Here is a 22,791-nt window from a genome sequence, read left to right as displayed (position 1 = left end):
CACCACACAGTTGGTAGAACATTTTTTGCAGATTATGACCACCAACCATGGTCTCTAGCATACATTTGGCACACTTTTTCCATATACCTTCATTGTCAACACAGTACGTCTTTGGCATTGATGCAAGAATATGATAGCATTGCTGTTAACCACAGTCTATAGGTCACACCAATTGTAGTTTTCACATGCTTCTCCACAATCCTACCACCCTGCAATAGTGATGTACATCCTCTCTAGCTCACAGAAGGGCACTCTTGCATTTGTACCCTTAAGCACAATTCTCATCAACCTCTGGGTTCATTGTGTTATTCAGTCCCTAGATTATTCTTTAGCTTTCTTTCAATTGACATTTACTTCCCCAGACTACGCTTTTCAGCCACAATCTTATTTATAAACCAGTTACTACCCATTACAATTACCATCAACTCTATTTCCACACTTTTACAGTCAAGTTATTTAAAACTTCTACAGACATTAAGCATCAGTAGTTCTTCTCAATCCTCCTCTTATCTACTAATAACCTATACTCTAGGTTTTAACTGTATGTGTTTATTCTTTGTACTTAGTTCATATTAATGAGACCATGCAATATTTATCTTCAAGATATAATGTCCTCAAGATTCATCCATGTGTCCCAACTGCATATTTTCTTAGAACAGCATAGTATTCCATCATATGTATATACCACATTTTGTTTATCCATTCATTGGTTGATGGGCACTTGGGTTGTTTCCATCTTTTCGCAATTGTGAATAATGCTGCTACAAACATTGATGTGCAGATGTCTGTTCGTGTCATAGTTTTTTTTTTTTATTTTTTTTTATTTTTTTTATTTTTTTTTTATTTTTTATTTTTTATTTATTTATTTTATTGACTTTGTAATAATATTACATTAAAAATATATATGTGAGGTCCCATTCAACCCCACCCCCCCACCCCACCTCTCCCCCCCCCCCCCCCCCCCCCCCAGCAACACTCGTTCCCATCATCATGACACATCCATTGGATTTGGTAAGTACATCTTTGGGCACCTCTGCACCTCATAGTCAATGGTCCACATCATGGCCCATACTCTCCTCCATTCCATCCAGTGGGCCCTGTGAGGATTTCCAATGTCCGGTGATTGCCTCTGAAGCACCATCCAGGGCAGCTCCATGTCCCAAAGCCTCCACCTCTCATCTCTTCCTGCCTTTCCCCATACCCATCAGCCACCATGTCCACTTTTCCCAATCCAATGCCTCCTCTTCTATGTGGACATTGGATTGGTTGTGTCCATTGCACCTCTATGTCAAGAGGAGGCTCAGATTCCACATGGATGTTGGATGCAATCCTCCCACTTTCAGTTGTAATCACTCTAGGCTCCATGGTGTGGTGGTTGTCCTTTTTCAACTCCATCTTAGCTGAGTGTGGTAAGTCCAATAAATCATATTGTAGGTGCTGGAGTCTGTTGAGGCTCAGGACCTGGCTATCACATTGTCAGTCCAGAGATTCAAATCCCCTAAATATATCTTAAACCCCAACGTTAACTGCACCTCCAGCACATTAGCATGAAAGTCTTATGAAGGAAGATCCCATCTGAGTCCAGATTCATCACACATAAACACCAGTTCCAAAAAGGGGCCATCTGACCTGGTAGTTAACCCCATCGGCCATGACCATAACTCCCATGGGTCTCTTTAGCCCTCGAAGGAACCGATATCTGGGGGTTGTATCTGCTTTATCTGTCTCTCTGACTCTGCTCAGTTGTGCATGAGGGCAATCCTTCTGCCAGCCTCCAGACTCTTTTTTAGAAACTCGTAGCCATATAAACTCATTTCTCTTTTCCATTTCCCCCTTACTTTAGTTCAAACTCGTGTCATAGTTTTTAGTTCTTCTGGATATATTCCTAGTAGAGGAATTGCTGGGTCATATGGCAGTGCTTCCTGAGGAACCGCCAAGCTGTCTTCCACAGAGGCTGCACCATTTTACAATCCCACCAACAGTGAAAGAGTGTTCCTATTTCTCCACATCCTCTCTAGCACTTTTTGTTATCTGTTTTTTTTAAATAATGGCCATTCTATGCCGTGTTAGATGACATCTCATTATTGTTTTGATTTGCGTTTCCCTAATAGTGATATGGAACATTTTTTCATGTGCTTTTTGGCCATTTGTATTTCTTTCCTCTTTTGGAGAAATGTCTATTTAAATATTTTGCCCTTTTTAAAATTAGATTGTAAGCTCTTTTATTGTTGAGTTGTATGATCTCTTTGTATAGAATGGAAATCAAACCGTTATCAGATATGTGGTTTCCAAATATTTCTCCCATTGAGTGGGCTTCCTTTTGACCTTCTTGATGAGTCCTTTGAATCCCAGAAATGTTTAAGTTTGAGGAGGTTCCATTTATCCATGTTTTCTTTTGTTGCTTATGCTTTTGGTGTAAGGTTTAAGAATCTGCCACCTACCACTAGGTCTTGAAGATGTTTCCCTACATTCTCTTTTAGGAGCTTTATGGTACTTGCTTTTATATTTAGGTCTTTGATCCATTTTAAGTTAGTTTTTATATAAGGTGTGAGATAGAGCTCTTCTTTCTTTCTTTTGGCTATGGTTATCCAGTTCTCCCAGCACCATTTGTTGAACAGACTGTTCTGTCCCAGGTAGGTGGGTTTGACAAGCTTGTCAAAAATCACTTGGCCATAGATGTGAGGGTCTGTTTCTGAACCATCAGAGTGGTTCCATTAGTCTATGTGTCTGTCTTTATGCCAATACCATGCTGTTTTTACCACTGTAGCTAGGTAATATGAGTTAAAGTCTGGAAGTGAGAGTCCTCCAACTTCAGTTTTCCTTTTTAAGATGTTTCTGGCTATTCGGAGCCTCTTACCCTTCCAGATAAATTTGATAATTGTGTTTTCCATTTGTTTAAAAAATGCAGGTGGAGTTTTTATCAGGATTGCACTGAATCCGTATATCACTTTGGGTAGAACTGACATCTTTTTTTTTTTTTTTAATGTTACATTCAAAAAATATTACATCCCCATATACCCCCCACCCCCCTCACCCCACTCCTCCCCGCATAACAACAGCCTCCTCCATCATCATGAGACATTCATTGCACTTGGTGAATATATCTCTGAGCACTGCTGCACCTCATGGTCAATGGTCCACACTGTAGCCCACACTCTCCCACAGTCCACCCAGTGGGCCATGGGAGGACATATAATGTCCGGTAACTGTCCCTGCAGCACCACCCAGTACAACTCCAATGGCCGAAAATGCCCCCACATCACATCTCTTCCTCCCACTCCCTACCCCCAGCAGCCACCATGGCCACTTTCTCCACACCAATGCCACATTTTCTTTGATTACTTATCACAATAGTTCATGAATAGAATATCAGTAAGTCCACTCTATTCCTTCATCCTGTGGACCTTGGAATGGTTGTGTCCACTCCACATCTATATCAAGAGGGGGCTTAGCTTCCACATGGATGTTGGATGCAATTCTCCTGCTTTCAGTTGTAGGCGCTCTTGGCTCCCTAGTGTGGTGGTTGACCTTCTTCGCCTCCATGTTAGCTGAGTGGGGTAAGTCCAATAAACTAGAGTGTAGGGGTTGCAAGTCTGTTGAGGCTTAGGGCCTGGCTATCATATGGTCAGTCCAGAGATTCAGGTCCCCTGGTATACATTAAACCCCGGCACCAACTACAGTTCCAGTAAAAGTAACAGGAGAGACTTGTGGACAAAGATCACATCTGAATCCAGCTCCTTCACACAGAAACACAAACTCCAAAGTAGGGCCAACTGACATGGCACTGAACTCCATCTGCCGTGACCATAGAACCTGTGGGTCTCTGTAGCCCTCAGAAGAACCAACCCAGGGTTGTATCTACTTTATCTGTCTCTAGGACTCTGCTGAGGTGTGCATAAGGGCAACCCCTCTGATAACCTCCTGGCTCTTTTTGGAGACTCATAGCCATATAAGCTCATTTGTCCTTTCCATTTCCCCCTTTTCTTCAGGTCAAAAAGCATTTTTAACTCCTGGTATTATATGTAGATTGAGATATTCTGCTGGTTCGAATTGATCTTTTATTCAGGGTCATTTTCTAGTTACATCATCAGCTGGTACTTGGTAGTAATCCCTCGGTGCCAGGGAGGCTCATTCCTGGGAGTCATGTCCCATGCTGGGGGAAGGCAACACATTTACATGCTGAGTTTGGCTTCGAGACTGGCCACATTTGAGCACCATGGAGGCTCTCAGGAGGTAACTCTTAGGCACCCTGCAGAACTGACATCTTAATGATATTTAGTCTTCCAGTCTGTGAGCATGGAATATTCTTCCAGTTATTTAAGTCTTTTTAAATTTCTTTTAGTAGTACATTCTAGTTTTCTGAATACAAGTGCTTTACATCCTTGTTTAAGTTTATTCCTAAATATTTGATTCATGTAGTTGCTATTGTAAATGGATTGTACATTACAATTGTATGGAAACAACACTGATTTTTGCGTTTTGATCTTGTGTCCTGACACTGTACGGAAATTGTTTATTAGCTCTAGCAGTTTTATTGAAGACTTTTTGGGAATTTCTAGATATAGGATCATGTCATCTGCAAATAGTGAAAGTTTTACTTCTTCCTTTCTGATCTGGATGCCTTTTATTTCTTTTTCTTGCCTGATTGCTCTAGCTAGAACCCCTAGTACTATATTGAACAACACTTCTGACAATGGGCATCTTCTTCTTATCCCTGATCTCAACAGGAAAGCTTTCAATCTTTTACCATTGAGTTCAGTGTTAGCTGTGGGTTTTTCATATATAGCCTTTATCATATTGAGAAAGTTTCCTTCAATTCCTATCTTTTGTAGGATGAAAGGATGCTGTATTTTGTCAAATGCCTTTTCTGTGTCAATCAATAAGATCATGTGACTTTTCTTCTTTGATTTATTAGTGTGATGTATTATGCTGATTGATACATTCCTGGTATAAAACCCATTTGATTATGAATAATAATTATTACTTTTTAAAGATTTATTTATTTCTCCCCCCCCCCCTTGTGTGCTCTCTGTGTCCATTTGCTGTGTATTCTTCTGTGTCCACTTGTATTCTCATCAAGTGGCACTGGGGACCTGTGTCTGTTTTTGTTGTTTTTGTCTTGCTGCGTCAGCTCTCCATGTGTGTGGCACCACTCCTGAGTGGGCTGCAGTTTTGTGCAGAGCAACTGTCCTTGCACAGGGGCCACTCCTTGAGCAGGGGACACCCTTATGTGGGGGCATCCCTGTGTGGGCCAGCACTCCTTGCACACATCAGCACCGCGCATGGACCAGCTCACCCCATAATCCAGGAGGTCCTGGGTATCGAACACTTGGACCTCCTGTATGGTAGGCAGATGTGCTATCTGTTGAGCCACATCCACTTCCCAATAATTCTTGTAATGAATTTGATTAGCAAGTATTTTATTGAGGATTTTTACATCTGTCGTCATTAGAGGAATGGATCTATAATTTTCTTTTTTCATAATATCTTTATCTGGCTTTGGTATTAGGGTGATAATGACTTCATAGAATGAGTTTGGTAGCATTTCTTATTCAATTTTTTGCAAGAGCTTGAGTAAGATTGGTATTACATCTTCTTGAATGCTTGGTAGAACTCATCTGTGAAACCATCTGGTCCTGGACTTTTCATTTTGGGGTGATGTTTGATGACTGTTTCAATCTCTTTACTTGTGATTGTTTTGTTGAGGTCTTCTGTTTCTTCTAGGGTCAGTGTAGGTTATTTGTTTCTAGGAATTTTTCCATTTCTTCTGTATTGTCTAGTTTTTTGGCATAAAGTTGTTCTTAGTATCCTCTTATGATCTCTCTTATTTCTGTGGAGTCAGTAGTAATGTTCCCATTTTCATTTCATTTATTTGCAACTTCTCTCTTTTTTTCCTAGTCAGTCTAGCTCTAGCTAAGGGTTTGTCAATTTTGGTAATCTTCTCGAAGAACTAACTTTTGGTTTTGTTTATTCTTTCTATTGTTTTGTTGTTGTTGTTGTTCTCAATTTCATTTATTTCTGCTTGGATCTTTGTTATTTCATTCCTTCTACTTGCTTTGGGACTAGTTTGCTGTTCTTTTTCTAGTTCCTCCAGCTGTGTAATTAGGTCATTGATTTTAGCTCTTTCTTCTTTTTTAATGTAAGCATTGAGGCTATAAATGTTTCCCTTAACACTGCCTTTGCCGCATCCCATAGGTTCTGATATCTTGTGTTCTCATTGTCATTTGTCTTGAGATATTTATTGTTCTCTCTCTTTTTTTTTAAAATTATTTATTTATTTTTAAAAATTACATTAAAAAAATATGAGGTCCCATTCAACCCCACCGCCCCCACCCCCCACTCCCCCCACAGCAACACTCTCTCCCATCATCGTGACACATCCATTGCACCTGGTAAGTACATCTCTGAGCATCACTGCACCCCTAGTCAATGGTCCACATTATAGCCCACACTCTCCCACGTTCCATCCAGTGGGCCCTGGGGGGATCTACAATGTCCCGTAATTGTCCATGAAGCACCACCCAGGACATCTCCTCGTCCCGAAAATGCCTCCACATCTCATCTCTTCCTCCCATTCCCCAAACCCAGCAGCCACCATGGCTACCTTTCCCACACCCATTCCACATTTTCTCTGTGGACATTGGATTGGTTGTGTCCATTGCACATCTATGTCAAGTGGGGGCTTAGATTCCACATGGATACTGGATGCACTCCTCCTGCTTTCAGTTGTAGACACTCTAGGCTCCATGGTGTGGTGGTTGACCTTCTTCAACTCCATGTTAGCTGAGTGGGGTAAGTCCAATAAATCAAAGTGTAGGAGCTGAAGTCTGTTGAGGCTCTGGGCCTGGGTGTCATATTATCAGTCCAGAGATTCAAATCCCCTAAATATATCTAAAACCCCATATTGTTCTCTTAAATTTCTTCTTTGACCCACTGATTATTTTAAAATGTGTTGTTTAATCTCCACATATATGTAAATTTTCCCTTTTTCTACCTCTTGTTGATTTCCAACTTTATTGAATTATAATCAGAGACAGTGCTTTGTATAATTTTGATTCTCTTGACTTTATCAAGGTCAGCTTTGTGACCCAACATATGGCCTATCCTGGAGAAAGATCCTTGAGCACTTGAAAAGAATGTATATCCTGCCGTTTTGGGGTGCAGTGTTCTGTAGTTGTCTGTTAGGTTTAGTACATTTATCATATTATTCAAGTTCTCTGTTTCTTTATTGATCCTCTGCCCAGATGTTCTATCCAGTGCTGAGAGTGGTATATTGAAGTCTCCAACTATTTTTGTAGAGATGTCTATTTCTTCAGTTTTGCCAGTGTTTGCCTCATGTATCTTGGGGCATCCTGGTTAGGTGTATATACATTTATGGTTGTCATTTCTTCCTGGTAAATCATCCCTTTTATTAATATGTAAAGTCCTTTCTTGTCTCTAATAATGGTTTGCTTTTAAAGTCTATATCATCTGATATAAGTGTAGCTAACCCAGCTTTTTTTTGGTTACTGCATGTGTGGAATATCTTTTTCCAACTTTTCACTTTCAGTCTATTGGTATCCTTGGGTCTAAGGTGAGTCTCTTGCAGACAGCATATAGATGGCTCATATTTCCTTATCCATTCCACCAGTCTGTGTCTTTTCATTGGGGAGTTGAATCCATTAACATTCAATGTTATTACTGTAAAGGCAGTTCTTATTTCATCCATTTTGATCTTTGGGTTTTATCTGTCATTTTATTTTCACCACTCTTTTGGCACTTTTAGTTATTTACTGATATAATCATCATTTCTAGACTCTCTTCTAAGCCTTTCTCTTCTGTCTTTTCTTTTCAGGCAGTAACACTCCCTTTAGTATTCTCTGCAAAGCTGGTCTTTTTATTATAAACTTTCTCAGTTTCTGCTTATTGTAAATATTCTAATCTCGCCCTCATTTTTGAAAGATAATCTTGCCAGATATAAAATTCTTGGATAGCAATTTTTCTCCTGCAGTATCTTAAATATATCACACTACTGCCTTCATACTTCCATGGTTTCTGATAAGAAATCTGTACTTAATCTTATTGGGTATCCCTTACATGTTATGCGTTGCTTTTCTCTTGCTGCTCTCAGAATTCTCTCTTTGTCTTTGACATTTGACATTCTGATTAGTATGTGATCTCAGAGGTGGTCTATTTGGATTTATTTGGATGGGAGTACGTTGTGCTTCTTGGACACGGATATCTGTGTCCGTCAATAGGGTTGGGAAATCTTCTACCATTATTTCTTCAAATATTCCTTCAGTCCCTTTTCCCTTCTCTTATCCTTCTGAAACACCCATGACACATGTGTTTGCATGTCTCTTGCTGTTAATTTAGTTCCCTGAGACCCTGTTAAAATTTTTCCATTCTTTTCTTCATCTGTTCTTTTGTATGTTCACTTTCAGAGGCCATGTCTTCAAGTTCACTGATCTTTTCTTCTCCTTTCTCAAATCTGTTATATGCCTCCAGTGTATTTTTTTCTTCCCCTCCCCCCCTGCTGTTTTTGCTCTCTGTGTCCATTTGCTGTGTGATCTTCTCTGTCTGTTTCTCTTTTTATCTTCTCTTCTTGTTTTTGTCCTCTAGGATTCACTGGGATTCAATCCTGGGGACCTCTGATCTGGAGAGAGTTTCCCTGTCACTTTTGCCACCTCAGTTTCTGGTTTCTCTTGTGCCTCACCTTGACTCTCCCCTTTGTCTCTCTTTTGTTACATCATCATATTGCTGCGTGACTCACTTGCACAGGCACTGGCTTGCTGCATGGGCACTTGGCTTGCCGTGCGGGCACTTGGCTTCTCGATCAGTCACTTGGCTCGCCACATGGGCACTGGCTTGCTACATGGGCACGCCTTTTTATCAGGAGGCTCCAGGGATCGAACTCAGGTCCTCCCATATGGTAGGCAGAAACCCAATCACTTGAGCCATGTCCACTTTCCTCCAGTATATTTTTACTTTCATTCCCATATGGTCTGCTATTTTTCTGGGTAAACTTTCAAATTCTTCTTTTTGCTCCCCCTGTATCTTCCTAATATCCTTAATCTCTTTAGCTATCTCATTGAATTTGTTGAGATTTGTTTGAACATCTATGATTAGTTGTCTCAATGCCTTTATGTCATCTGCAGGCTTATCTTGTTTCTTCAACTGGGCCATATCTTCCTGTTTCTTGGTATGGATTATAATTTTTTGTTGGTGTTTTTGCATCTGGCTTGCTCGATGTATTTATTCTGGGTGCAGTTTTTCTCTTTAGTTTAGGACTTTCTTGTCTTTTCTTCCTTGCTCATTGTGTAGTAGGAGCGGAGGATGTAGGTGGTGCTGTAAGCTATGGAGGCTGAAGCTGCCCATGTTGGTCCAGAAAGTGATGAAGCTTCACCTACCTTTCTCCTTTGTCACTGCAGCCATGTATAATAATCCAAGTGGGGCAGGACAAAACTGTGTAGTTTTCCAGAGAGACTGATGACGCTTCACACCCCTTCCTCCTCTACCTTCAGTGGGGATGGATCTATCATTGTGGACAGCAGTCTATGCCATATGGGTCCAAAAGAGCACAGTTGCCCATGTAAACTGATGTAGCACCAGACCCCCTCCATGCCAGGGAAGTGAATAGACTCTCTGAAGTGCCCAGCAGTCTAATCTGTGTGGGCTGAATATACCTGCAGTTGCCCTGAAAGACTGAGGGAGTACTGTCCCTTCTTCCCTTTATGGGGTGGAAATGGAACCACCAATGCCCAATAGTTCAGTCCCTGTAGGCTGAAAGTACCTCTCATTGCCTGGAGAGGCTGAGGAAACACCAACCCCTTCCTATCTTATTAGGGCATGTGGTTGGATCCACAGGCATCCAACACTCCAGTCCATGCAGGTCAAAAATACATGCTGTTGCCAGAAGAGTCTGAGGAAACACCAGCCCCTCCTATCTTATTGGGGAGTGAGGGTAGTTCCACAAATACCCACCAGTTCAGGCTGTGTGGTCCAAAATCACCTGCAGTTACCCAGAGAGGCTGGGCAAACACAGTCCATCTCTTGTCCTATTGAGGATGGGGGTGGAGCCACAGGTGCCCAATGGTCTCAGTTTGTGCAGTGGCCCTGTGACAGCCTGAGGGAACACCAGCCCCCTCTGTCCTGTGGGGGGCAAAAGTGGAGATGGACTTGAAAGCACTCAACAAACTAGTTTGTGTGGGCTGAAAATGCCTGCTGTTACCTGCGCAGGCTGAGGAAACCCAGTGCCTCTCCTATTCTATTGGCATGCAGGGATGTAACCCCAGGTGTCTGACTATTCAGTCTATGCTGATGGAGAGCACCTGCAGTTGCCTGGAAAACCTGGTGTCAGTCTCACCAGCTTCCTCTTTGCTGGAGGTGGGACTGGAGCCTAGGCTAGGGCTGCAGTCTGATCTTGGTGGAAAGAAGCCAGTCCCTAATGTCACTGGACTTTCAGTCAGCCAGGCTTCTCCTCGTGCCGGGGGCAGGGTCAAAATGGTAGCCACAGACTCTTTCCAACTTGGACAGGCTTCAAACCTTGGCTGTTTCTAGGAATAATACTTTAGCCAACTGAGTCCGCTAATCAGTAGCTGAAGTCGGTGGACAACTGTCTCTTCTTCTACCATTTATGGGAAATGGAGCTTCTAACTTCAGCCACAGAAGAGCTCCTTAGGTGGCTTGTACCACTAGAGTAGGAATGAGCATCGGCCTCTGCAATGTGGCTTGCATTTTCCCAGAGAGGTGGTGCAGGTCCCCCCAGTTTCCTCCCTGCCAAAGGGGTCTGGGGTTTAGGCTAGAGCTGTAATCTGATCTGGGTGGAAAGAAGCTGGTCCCTACAGCACTATGGTTTTCAGTCAGCCCCGCTTCCCCTCATGCCAGGGGAGGGAGTCAAAATGGCAGCTACTGGCCTCCTTCTGGCCTGGACAGTCTCAAAGTTTAGCTGTTACTAGGATTATACTTTAGCCCACTGAATTTACTGATCAGTAGCTGAAGTCGGTGCCACACCGTGTCTTCCTCCCCCGTTTTTTTGGAAATGGAGCTTCCAACTCCAGCCACGGAATAGCTCCTAGGTGGCTTGCGCCACAGGCACTGCCCTCCACAGTGTGGAGGACTCTACTCATGAATCCTCTCTGCAGATGGGCAGTCTCCTTCTTCCATACTTTCAAAGATGTTGCAGGATATTATTTAGGTCTCCTGGGGCCCCCAAACGTGTGTTAGGTAGCTCTGGGTGATTACAAATTGCCCTGTAGCACAAGCTGACTCCAGGAGCTCCTTACTCTGCTGCCATCTTGGCTTCCCTGCCTGGGTTATTTTGACATTCCTTTTTGATTGCTAGACTCTGTTTTTTTTTTTTTTTTATGGCACCCTGCTCTATGATGGGATTCTGTGGCTGAGGCGTTTGTGAGGATTACAGACCGATTCAATGTTGGACTGACACTCTCTTCTTGGTCTACACCATCTTTCCTGGTGATCTTTGGGCTATATCTTGCTCTCCAGAGTTGGGGTTTTTTTTTTTTTCATAGGTACCATGGACTCAGTATGTCCCAAGTTAAATAATCATCTTTTCTCACAGATTTGCTCCACTACCTCTTTTCCTTTCCTTGATGAAGGACACACCATTCTTTGGATGCTTAAGCCAGAAACCATCTTATCCTGAGATGTTCTTGTCCATCACCTTCTCATCAATTTCTCCTGACTCTGCCCTTACTGTCTCTCAGTCTGTCTTTTTTCCTCTGACTGCTTCTGCTACAACCTTAGCTCAGAGAACCCTCCTCATCTTTTGCCTGGATAATTGTAATTGTCTTCCAATTGGTGTCTTTGTCTTCTCTTTCCCTTTAACCACCTCTACTCTCCTGGTCACTTTCCTGCTTAAAAGCTGTTAATGTCTACAGTTCACCTATAGTGGTAACTGTTCTACAGAGGTGTGTATACATTGGTGTAAGAGCAGCTGATTCTGTTTGAGGTGGTCCAGTCATGACAACTAGAAGTAGTATTTGTGCAGGGTCTTGAAGGATGATAGGATTGTGGGACAGCATGAGCAAAGACACCAAATCATGAGCTGCTTAACTGCTCTGTGCCTCAGTTTCCTCACATGAACTATGGATGTAATAGTAAATCTACTTCAGGATTGTGAGGGTTAGATGAGTTAATGTATGGACAGCGCATGGCACATGAATGCTCCATGGGTTTTAGCTATTATCAGGGTTTATTTTTATGATTTAATGGCAACATGGTAGTATCAGTTTGTCTTCCTTACCTGGTTGCGTTTTAAAACAAAGGTCACAAACTAGTGCCTGCAAGGGCTAGGCAAGTACTAAAGTGGTTGCACAACTTTTTCTTGCGGGTAGGATTAAGTTGGTTTTGAATATTGGTTTTTATGAGTTTTTATGAGTGTCTTTGCCTTGCAGGACTTCTCCAGACAGGTTATGTCACCGGCAGAGGCTGCCCTGAAGCTCCCTGCGGCCCGGAGACTATGTACAAGAGGAATGGTCTGATGGCTAGTGTGTTGGTCACCTCCGCCACTCCACAGGTACAGAGGCTGTGAGGATCGGGACAGTGGGTGGAGGGCCCTTTCAGCTGACCTAGGCCCGAGCTGAGCTTGATGAATACCACCACTCTTAGTACTATTGAGGCCCCTGGCCACACCAGGCATGAGATTTGGGAGGTAGTCAGCCCTGAGGATCTGTATATTTTCTGAAGTCATTCCCTTCAAAGAAAAACAAATACCTGCCTAGTCCAGATGTAGCAAGTGCCACATTCCATTTTGGTGGCAAGAAGGGATGGATCAGACTTCCCAGGAAAAGCTGCTGCTGATTATAAATAAGTCACACATTCCGGAATGAAGTCAGACAGAAGTGATTCCAACTGGCCCTGTGTTCTTATTTACCTTGCTCAGTAAGGAATGGCTATAAGGACTGGTGGTCTAAGAGTGCCCTGGGCTAGGGCCCCTGCCATGGGGTTTTGGAAGTTTGCTTTCCAAGTTCAGTAATGGAACAGAAGTGTGCAGGAGGAGCAGCTGTCATCTGAGGCCTGGCGATGACACCATGTCAAATGTGCAATGCCTAGTTCCTGTGGCACAGTGGAAAAGCAACGCACAGTGTTTTGAGCTCACAAGGCCCTTAGAGTCAAGCTGGGTTGTGTTTTTTTTTTAATTAATTAATTTTTTTTTTATGGTCTTTTTTTTTTGAAGATACATAGATCACACAAAATGTTTCATTAAAAAATATAGTAGGTTCCCATATATCCCACTCGCCACCCACTCCACTCCTCCCACATCAACAACCTCTTTCATCAGTGTGGCACGTTCATTGCATTTGATGAAATACATTTTGGAGCACTGGTACACCGCTTGGATTATAGTTTACATTGTCAATTACACTCTCCCCCAGTCCATTCAGTGGGTTTTTTAACCAGCCAGAAAAGCACAGGAACCAATTTATTTCTTATAAACTTAAAAAAAAAATTCCTTATTTTGTTTCCTGATCCTCAAAGCAGACTTGTGGATATCTTTTTTTTTTTAAATTTTATTTATTCATTTTTTAAAAAAAATATTACATTCAAAAAATATGAGGTCCCCATTCACCCCCACCCCCCCACCCTACCACTCCCCCCCACAGTAACACTCTCCCCCATCATCATGACACATCCATTGCATCTGGTGAGTACCTCTCCGGGCATCGCTGCACCCCATGACCAACGGTCCACACCATAGTCCACACCCTCCCACGTTCCATCCAGTAGGCCATGGGAGGACACACAATGTCTGGCAACCGTCCCCGCAGCACCACCCAGGACAACTCCAAGTCCTGAAAATGCCTCCACATCTCATCTCTTCCTCCCATTCCCCACACCCAGCAGCCACCATGGCCACCTTTCCACACCAATGCCACATTTTCTCGATTATTAACCACAATAGTTCATGAAGAGAATATCATTAAGTCCACTCTAATCCTTACTGTATTCCTCCTTCCTGTGGACCTTGGCTTGGTTGTGTCCATTCCACATCTATGTCAAGAGGGGGCTTAGATTCCACATGGATACTGGATGCAACCCTCCTGCTTTCAGTTGTAGGCACTCTAGGCTCCATGGTGTGGTGGTTGACATTCTTCAACTCCATGTTAGCTGAGTGGGGTAAGTCCAATAAATCAGAGTGTAGGAGCTGAAGTCCGTTGAGGCTCAGGGCCTGGCTATCATATTGTCAGTTGTGGGTATCTTTTAAAATTTCCTGATGGTACCAATACAGATTTAAGTAAAGTTGCTTCATCATCATCATCATCATCATCATCTGTGAATCTATATTTAGTTCAACTTTTCCTTAGACAAGGTCTCTTGTATGAGTGTGTATTTGAGGTAAATGCAAAGGGTTGTTACTGTACAAGTGTAAAACCTGAATTCTCTTCTTTCCTAAGAAACTGGCTTTGTTTGATAATTAGAGGAATCAGACCTGTTTCCACCTACAATTTTCACTTCATCTAGAGTAAAATTTCTTTCTTCTCTGGTCTCTCCCTGTGTGTATGTGTATGTACAAGAATGTGAGTATATGCATATATATGCACACATGTGTGTATACATATATACAATTTTTACATATATGTGTGTATATGCATATATGCATGTATGGATTTGTCCAGCACTTGGTAGGTACTCAATAAATATTTGTTGAATGAATGAATGAATACATGTTTAACTGAAGTGTTCAATAAATTTTGGTGACTGAATGACACATTTATACATATACATACCCATAATTTAGTGCTTACTATATGTCAGGCACTATTTTTGTGTGTTCTACAGTTTTTTCTCATTTTATTTTCACAATACCCCCCATCAGGTAAGGTACTTTTGTTTTATCCCCTGTAATAATAGGTGATCTCTAGAGAAACAGACCTGACAGGATACATACACACACACACAAGTAAGTTTTAAGAGATTTATTGTAGGAATTGGCTAACATGCCTGTGCAGATTAACAAATCTGAATTCCATAGGGGAAGCCACAAATTGGAAACTCAGGTGAAAGTGACATGGAATTCCTCAGGGAAAATGGGCTGACTGAAGTAGAGATAGCAATTCTTCTTTCTGATTGCTGAAAGCCTGCGTTATCCCTTTAAGTATTACGAATTGGATGGTGAGACTCCTGTCATTGCTGAAGGCAATCTCTTTTGTTGATTGTAGGTGTAATCAGTTAATAGATGTAATCACATGCATAATGGTAAAAGTGCCTCTAGAAATAACCTCACAGTAACAATCTGGCCAGTTGATCTAGTAACTGGATACTATAACCTAGCCAAGTTGACATATGGAATTAACCATCACACCCCCATTTTACAGATGAGGAAAATTAGATGTGGAGAGCTGAATAAACTGGCCTTGAAGCACACAGCTAGTCAGAGGTGGGTGAAGATTCAAAGCTAGTGCTTCTAACCATACTACACTGTCCTGGAGAAAATCAGCCCTGTGACCCTGATTTAGCCTTCCAGGAATGGAAGGTGGGTGCAGGTTATAAATAATCGTCTCCTCAGAGTCTGTTTATAAGGCTGGGGGGTAGAACAGATTGCCAATTCCAGAGGCTATCAGTAATTGTGTTTATTACTTTTTAAAAATTTACTCTAAAACAATGATTCGCTTCAGGGGAGAATGTACCAAAATCACCTGTGGAACTTTTAAAAGAGCCATGCCTGAGCCCATCCCAGGACTCTAAGCAGCATCTGCTGGGGAGAGAGATTCTGCTAGTTGCTGTATAAGCTTCATTATATATAACCCATACCACAACCCTGGAAAGTAGGTTTTATTTTACAAATGGTAACTGAGACTCAGTAAAATGAGGTAACTTGCCTTAGGTCAAACAGCAAGTGGTATGGAGTTGTCATTTTGGCCAGCCTGTCTGACTTCAGAGCTCTTAACCACTATGATATATGATTCTTAAGATCATCTTAAATGTTTTTGGTACAGTGGACTCATTTGTAAAACCTTTTAATGACATAGGCCTATTGAAATCTATAGGTTTAAGTTCCTGCTCATCTTTTTAACCTCCCATTTTCAGTTTTTGTTATTGGCTTCTCTCACTGGACTAAAAACACTCTAGTTTTCAGTAAGATTGCAGAGTTTTTCCAGATATAGCCATTTTGGAAAGAGTGAAATAAAGAGGAATTAATAAAAGCATATTCACTAAATCCTGGTCCAAGATGTTGAGGTTAATGGAAACCACAAAATCCCTCTTCATGAGTTGAGACGAATAAAACCATTTATTAATGGGGCACAAATTTTGGGTGGCAAGCATGAATGGTTCACAAAGGTAGAGCTTGATGAAATTAAATGAAATGGAAGAGAAAGTATGTTTAACATTTTGGGATCCTCACAGGGTTGGGTTTCATGACCAGCCACATTTGGGGAGTTTTAATTGCTCTTTTATGGGAGACACTTCTTTACATGCAGGACTCACAGTGCTCTTCTTAACACAAGGAACTCTACTAAATATAACTTTCATGACTGTCTCCAAAGCCATTTGGTTACCTCTCACTTCATCAGTTTACAGGCTTTGAATTCCAAGCAGGCCATACCTGAAATCAGCCTGGGGAGCCAGTTTTACATTTTATGTAACAATTTCCTGCAATGACTTCAAGTAGGAAATAAAAAGGTTGAAATCCAGGTAATGTTTGAAAGATATAATGTAACAAATAATCTCCTCAGGCCTACTAAAATAGGAATGCCTGTTCTCTCTGAAGGAAGAATGTGATGTATCTTTTTACTCTACCACTGCACTGCCAGCTGGAAGCAGTAAGGATGTAGTGATGGAGACTATGTGTTTTAGAGTGAGATAAATAGGAAACTAACTTCAAATTCTAGTGGTTCTTCAGTTTCCTAGTTGAGACATCTTGGAAAAGTAACATTGCTGTCACTTCCTTATCTGTAGAGGTGGAATAATAATAGTGTGTACTCACAAAGTTGTTAAGATAATTAAATGAGATTATTTATTTAATTGCTTAAAGCCCCTGGAATAAAGTGCTAAGCAGTATAAGCTTTTATCAATGTACAGTTCTGTCACTGTAACATCCACAGTTCTAAGGAGGTTTGTGAGTGATTCCAAGTCATACTGTTCATTTGGTGCCATCTCTTCCCAACTTCCACAGGGCAGCAGCAGCTCAGACTCTCTGGAGGGCCAGAGCTGCGACTATGCCAGCAAGAGCTACGACGCCGTTGTCTTTGATGTCTTGAAAGTGACTCCTGAGGAGTTTGCCGTAAGTAACACAGAAGTGACAGGTACTGGGTACCATGACAGGGCACTAGAGGGGGTCTTTTTTTTTTTTTAACCTTTTTTTTTTTTTTTTTTAAAGGAGCTTTAGATTACATAAATGTTACATAAAAAAAAATAGGAGATTCCCATTTTTCCATCCACTCACCCTCCCATACTTTTCCCCCCATTAACAACATCTTTCATTAGTGTGGTACATTTGTTACAATTGAGGAACACATATTGAAGCATTACTACTAATATAGTCTGTAGTTGATATTATGGTTTACTCTTTGTACCACACAACTTTACAGGTTTTAATGAAATATATAATGGTTTGTGTATCTATCACTGCAATATCATGCATAACAATTCCAATGTCCCCAAAATGCCCCATGTTATACCTATTCTTCCTTCTCTCTCCCCTCAGAACCTCTCGTGACCACTGTCTTTATATCAGTGTTACAAGTTCTTCCACTACTAGAATAATAAGTCTACTTTAGTCCATAGTTGCATTTCCCCCTTGTGTCTGTTCATTACTCAGTCTTGAGGATTTTGCGGTAGTGATGAAGGACTTTTAGCTCAGATTAGAAACAATCCATAAACTCATCAAAAGGGGATTGTCGAATATAGTAAAGTATATCTTTTATGTAATACTATGCAGCATTAAAAAGAATGATGTCAACTTAGAAATTAACCACCTTGGAAGAAATTCACTGTATTTATATAAATAGTGAAAGGAGCAGCTTATGGCACAATTTATAGAGAATAATACCATGTACAACACAATGCATTTATTTGTGTAATAAAAGGTCTAGATCTTACGTTTACATATTCATAAATATCTGGATATATAAAGCCAAACATATTATTTACAGTAGTTTCTGATTATAGGATTCTAGGTAATTGGAATTTGTTTTTTTGTTCTTTTTGTTTATTTGTATTTTCTATGTTTTTCTAATAACTTTTCTATAGTGATAAGCAATATTACTTGAAAATGATTTTAAATTTTATATGTTTTAAAATCATTTTTTCTTTAACCAGTGTGTTGCCACTGGTCTGGCCAATGGACTCTGATCCTTGTGGTAGAGCATAGCTGGCTCCTTGTTTCTTTATTTCTTGGTTTCGTTCTTTTGCATTTTGAAAGTGGAGGGAGTATATTGGTTCTGGGGTGATCTTGAGTCTGATTCTAAGGGCTGTGCGAGAGCTATATTTTTCTCCAGAACTGTGGAAGTGTTTCCCACCTGTGCTTACTTCTTCCCTGCCCCAGGTGCTAAAGAGCTAACTTGAACCCATCTCATTGCTTTGCCATCATTGGCTCCCACTTTTACTTTGTGCCACACTACACTGAGCTTGGCACATGCATCATCCTTTGGTGATCAGGGATCCTTTTAAAACTTGCATAAAACCCTCTAGTCGTTTCCTCTTACTAGAATGAGATCCAGATTTCCTCCTGAGTCCTCCAAGGCTCTCTGTAATCTCACCAAGCGTTCTTTCCTGTGCCTTTATCCTTGCTCTTCAGCTATGCATTGGTTGCCACTTTCTTCCTCAGACTCCCTGGGTACCCTTCAGCTTCAGGGTCCTTGTGCTTATTCTCTTTCAGTCCTAACTGCTGTCTTCCAGGTATCTGATAAAATAGCAGCCTTTAGAGAGGACATCACTATCTTTCCCCTCTCTTGTCTGTTTTCTTCAAAAGCTCTTATTACTACTCAACATTACATTATATGATACTTATTTTTATTATCTATTTTCTCCCTTGGAATATAAACTCTCTAAGGCAGGAACTTTACCTGATTTGTGTATTGTTCTTTCCCCATTCCCCAGAATAGTACCTGGCTCATAGTAGGTGCTCCATAAATACATGTTGACTGAAAGAATTCAATCCTCACAAAAATCCACTGAGGCAGATTATTAGCACCTGATATTCTGATAAGGAAACTAATGATATGAGAGATTAATTTACTTGGCTGGATCATACAGTCAGCTATTTTCTTTTCTTTTTTTTAATTAAAGTTAATAGATCACAAGGAATGTTACATCAAAAAACATCAAAAAACAAAAAACATGAGAGGTTCCCATATAACCCACTCCCCACCCCCCCACCACATCATTTTTGTAAATTGTATTTTTTAAAAGATACATACATCACAAAAAAATGTTACATTAAAAAATATGAGGTTCCTGTATATCCCCCATCCGCCCAGCCCACCACTTCTTCCACACCAACAACCTCCTTCATCATTGCGGCACACTCATCACACTCAGTGAACACATTTTGGGGCACTGGTGCACTACACAGATAATAGTTTACCCTGTAGTTAGCACTCTCCCCCAGTACATTCAGTGGGTTATGGCAGGATATATAAAGTCCAACATCTGACCCTGCAGTATCATTAAGGACAACTCAAAATCCCAAAAATGCCCCCACAATATATCTCTTCTACCCTCTCCCTGCCCTCAGCAACTACTGTGACCACTTTCTCCACTTTGATGCTAAAATTTCTTCTATTACTCATCACAATGGTTTTATAGAATAATATCAGTAAGTCCACTCTAGTCCATATTTTATTCCTCCATTCTGTGGACCCTGGAATGGTGATGTCCTCTCCACCTCTAGATCAAGAGGGGGCTTAGATTCCACATGAATGATGGATGCAATTCCTCTGCTTACAGTTGTAGGCACTCTTGATTCCCTGGTATGGTGGTTGACCATCTTCACCTCCCTGTTAGCTGACCTGGGTAAGACCAACAAACCAGAGAGTAGTTGGCTGCTGAGGCTCAGGGCCCAGCTCAGCCTCTATTTTCAAAGCCAGGTCTGGAGCCCTCAGCTCTTGATTATACACTTAAGCCTGAGAGTTAATAATAAAAGCAGCTCCCATTTTTGGATACTCACTATGTCCAAGTCTTGTGCTAAGTGTTTTACATACATTATCTAATTTGATTTTTACAACAGCCTTATAAAAGTAGTTATTATTTTTATTCCCAATTTACTGATGAGCTCACTCAGAGAAGGAAGTTATCTGTTCACAAAAATAGTTAAGTGGCAAAGCAGGGCTTTAAAGCCAGAGCTATTTGATACTCTAGACTATCCCTGTTGAGTAGAAACATAATCCAAGCCACATATGTAATTTTAAATTTTCTAGTAGCTACATTAAAAATGTAAAAGAGGTGAAATTACTTTTAATATATTTTATTTAGCTCGTTATATCTAAAATATTATTTTAACATGTTATCAACATAAAACTACTGGTATATGTATACATATATATATACACACACACACATATATATAAAAACTGAGTCTTCAAATTCAGATATGTATTTTATACTTACACCACTAGCTACATTTGGAATGCTCAATATCCACATGTGCCTAGTGGCCACCAGCTCTAGAATCTGCATTCTTAGCCACAAGCTGCATTGACTCTCCTTTGGAAGACTTCATGAACCTTACAGACTGATGACCCAGCTTATATATTCAATTTACATTTGTTTATTATTATTTTTATTTTAGCTTCATGAAAGGGGTGAACCAGTATTGAGATTTAAAAATCCCTTTACACCATGTAATGGACCCCTATCATGCTCTTTTAAGAAAAAAAATCCTTTACAGTCATTCATCATGCGAATGGCAGAGTTGGGCTTCATTTAGAACAACATTGCCCAGCAGGACACAGTCAGATTTTGGGCCTAGTCTTCTAACCTCAGCTTTAGGGCATTGTTTGGCATGCCACTGGACCGTTCTCTGAGGCTGAGGAAGACTCTAGGTGGGGATAGTGGACGCTTTGAGGGTGCCTTTGGCTGCCCCTGCTAGAACCAGTGTGTTTTTGGCTTAGATGCAGAGCCATGTCCCTTGGAGCCTTTGGTCTGTAGGGAAGCATTGAAATTGACAGAGGTCAGAACTGAATCAGACAACTTGGTATTTTGGTTTCCTGTCTAATAATATGAAAGTAAGAAAGGAAAAAAACCAGGCTCAATAGTCCATTTAAAAAATTAGTCAGTGATTCTGGGAAGATGATAGTGACAGTGGTTTTTAAAAATTTCCCTGAATCCCCACAAATAAACATCCAGAACAACAAAATAGCAAATGCTTAAAGACATGGGCAATATTTGCAATAAAACTAGATGTCAAAATATCCCCATCAATACCAACACCCAAATGGTTGAGGACAAACCATTGACAGTCACAAGACCTGCAGGGTATCACAGTCCATTCAGGAGAGAGCAGAAATAAGGAATGGGACATCTGACAGCCTTGAGAATAGGAAACACTAAAATTACCAATGGATTTTCGCTGGAAAGTTTGCCAGGTCAATAGCACCTGAAGTGGGAGAGATTTTGACCATTCATATAATGGGTGAGTGGAAAGGATCTGTGGTCTAGTCCCTAAAATCTCTAGAAATAAATCAACTAAGATTCCCTTCCAAGACAAGACTCCATACTAAAGGGAAAATGCTGGGAATAGAATCACATTATCAAGATATGGACAGGTATGGTACATGAAAAATAAGGTCTAAATTAAACTGTGTATGTGTGGGTGGGCAGTGGAATGATGTGGTGTGGTGTTTGAAGGTATATGTACCCAAGAAAGACATGTTCTTAAATGAGATCCTTTTCTGTGGGTGTGAACCCATTGTAAGTAGGACCTTTTGATGCAGTTACTTCAGTTAGGATATGACCTGCCTCAATCAGGATGGGTCTTAACCCTATTAGTTGAGTCGTTTATAAGCAGAATGAAATTGAGACAGAGAGAAAAAGCCACAAGAAGCCAAAATGGAACCCAGAAGAGAAGGAAAAGATCAGGAGGTGCTGCAATGTGTGCTACCATATGGCAGAAGAACCAAGGATCATTGGCAGTCAGCCCCAGAATACCAGAGTCTTTGGGGAGAAAGCATCGCCTTAATGATGCCTTGATTTAGACTTTCTTTAAGCCTTAAAATTGTAAGCAAATAAATTCCCATTGTTTAAACCTGCCCATTTCATGGTATTTGTTTAAGTAACTTAGGAAACTAAAATAGGTTAAGTGGAGAGCAGCAGCCAAGAAATTTCAAAAAATAACTGCTAGGAAATCTTGAAAAGCAACCGGTATGTTTTTGAACACTATGTGAAAACAACCAACTAGAGGGTTGTGTGAAGTTAGAAAAACTAACCTGAGCAATGTTCCTTCTGAAAGTTTGGGAAAAAGAATTTTATAGAAATATAAGTAACAAATAGTATTGAAGCCAAATATCATTCGAAGTTATTACAAGAGAATAGCATCCCTATGGATAATGAAAGCATGCCAGAAAGATATGCCACAAAACAGATAAAAATTTAAGCTATTTGAAAATGAACTAAGAACATAAAAACATGTTATAAAACATGAAAAAAAAATCAGAATTAAAGAAATGAGATGACAGAACTTAGGAAAGAATTGAAAACAAAAGAAAAAAATTCTTTCAGAAATGAAGATTGAATTAGAAGAGTGAATACAAGAACAGATAAACATAATACATAATGCCTTAAGGGAGGAAAATTTTATACATCAAATTAAATGAAAGAGATAATAAAACTTTGAGAAAAAGTGACAAAGAT

The 22,791-nt window shown here is 40.6% G+C and overlaps 1 protein-coding gene across 14 annotated transcripts in view; it reads left to right on the top strand.

Annotated features, from left to right (window-relative positions):
• The window catches only part of RALGPS1 (Ral GEF with PH domain and SH3 binding motif 1), a 469,715-nt gene that overhangs the window by 87,641 nt on the left and 359,283 nt on the right, over positions 1 to 22,791 (top strand). For all 14 annotated transcript variants that reach the window (XM_058302893.2, XM_058302897.2, XM_058302905.2 and 11 more), the window contains 2 exons: positions 12,396 to 12,517; positions 17,117 to 17,224. In XM_058302893.2, coding sequence (XP_058158876.1) covers positions 12,461 to 12,517; positions 17,117 to 17,224 — 165 coding nt within the window. In that variant the 5' untranslated portion in view covers positions 12,396 to 12,460. The remainder of the gene's footprint in view (positions 1 to 12,395; positions 12,518 to 17,116; positions 17,225 to 22,791) is intronic.

This window comes from Dasypus novemcinctus, chromosome 8 (genome assembly GCF_030445035.2).
Source record: "Dasypus novemcinctus isolate mDasNov1 chromosome 8, mDasNov1.1.hap2, whole genome shotgun sequence".
Taxonomy (NCBI): Eukaryota; Metazoa; Chordata; class Mammalia; order Cingulata; family Dasypodidae; genus Dasypus; species Dasypus novemcinctus.
This window is presented reverse-complemented; position numbering and strand designations above follow the sequence as displayed.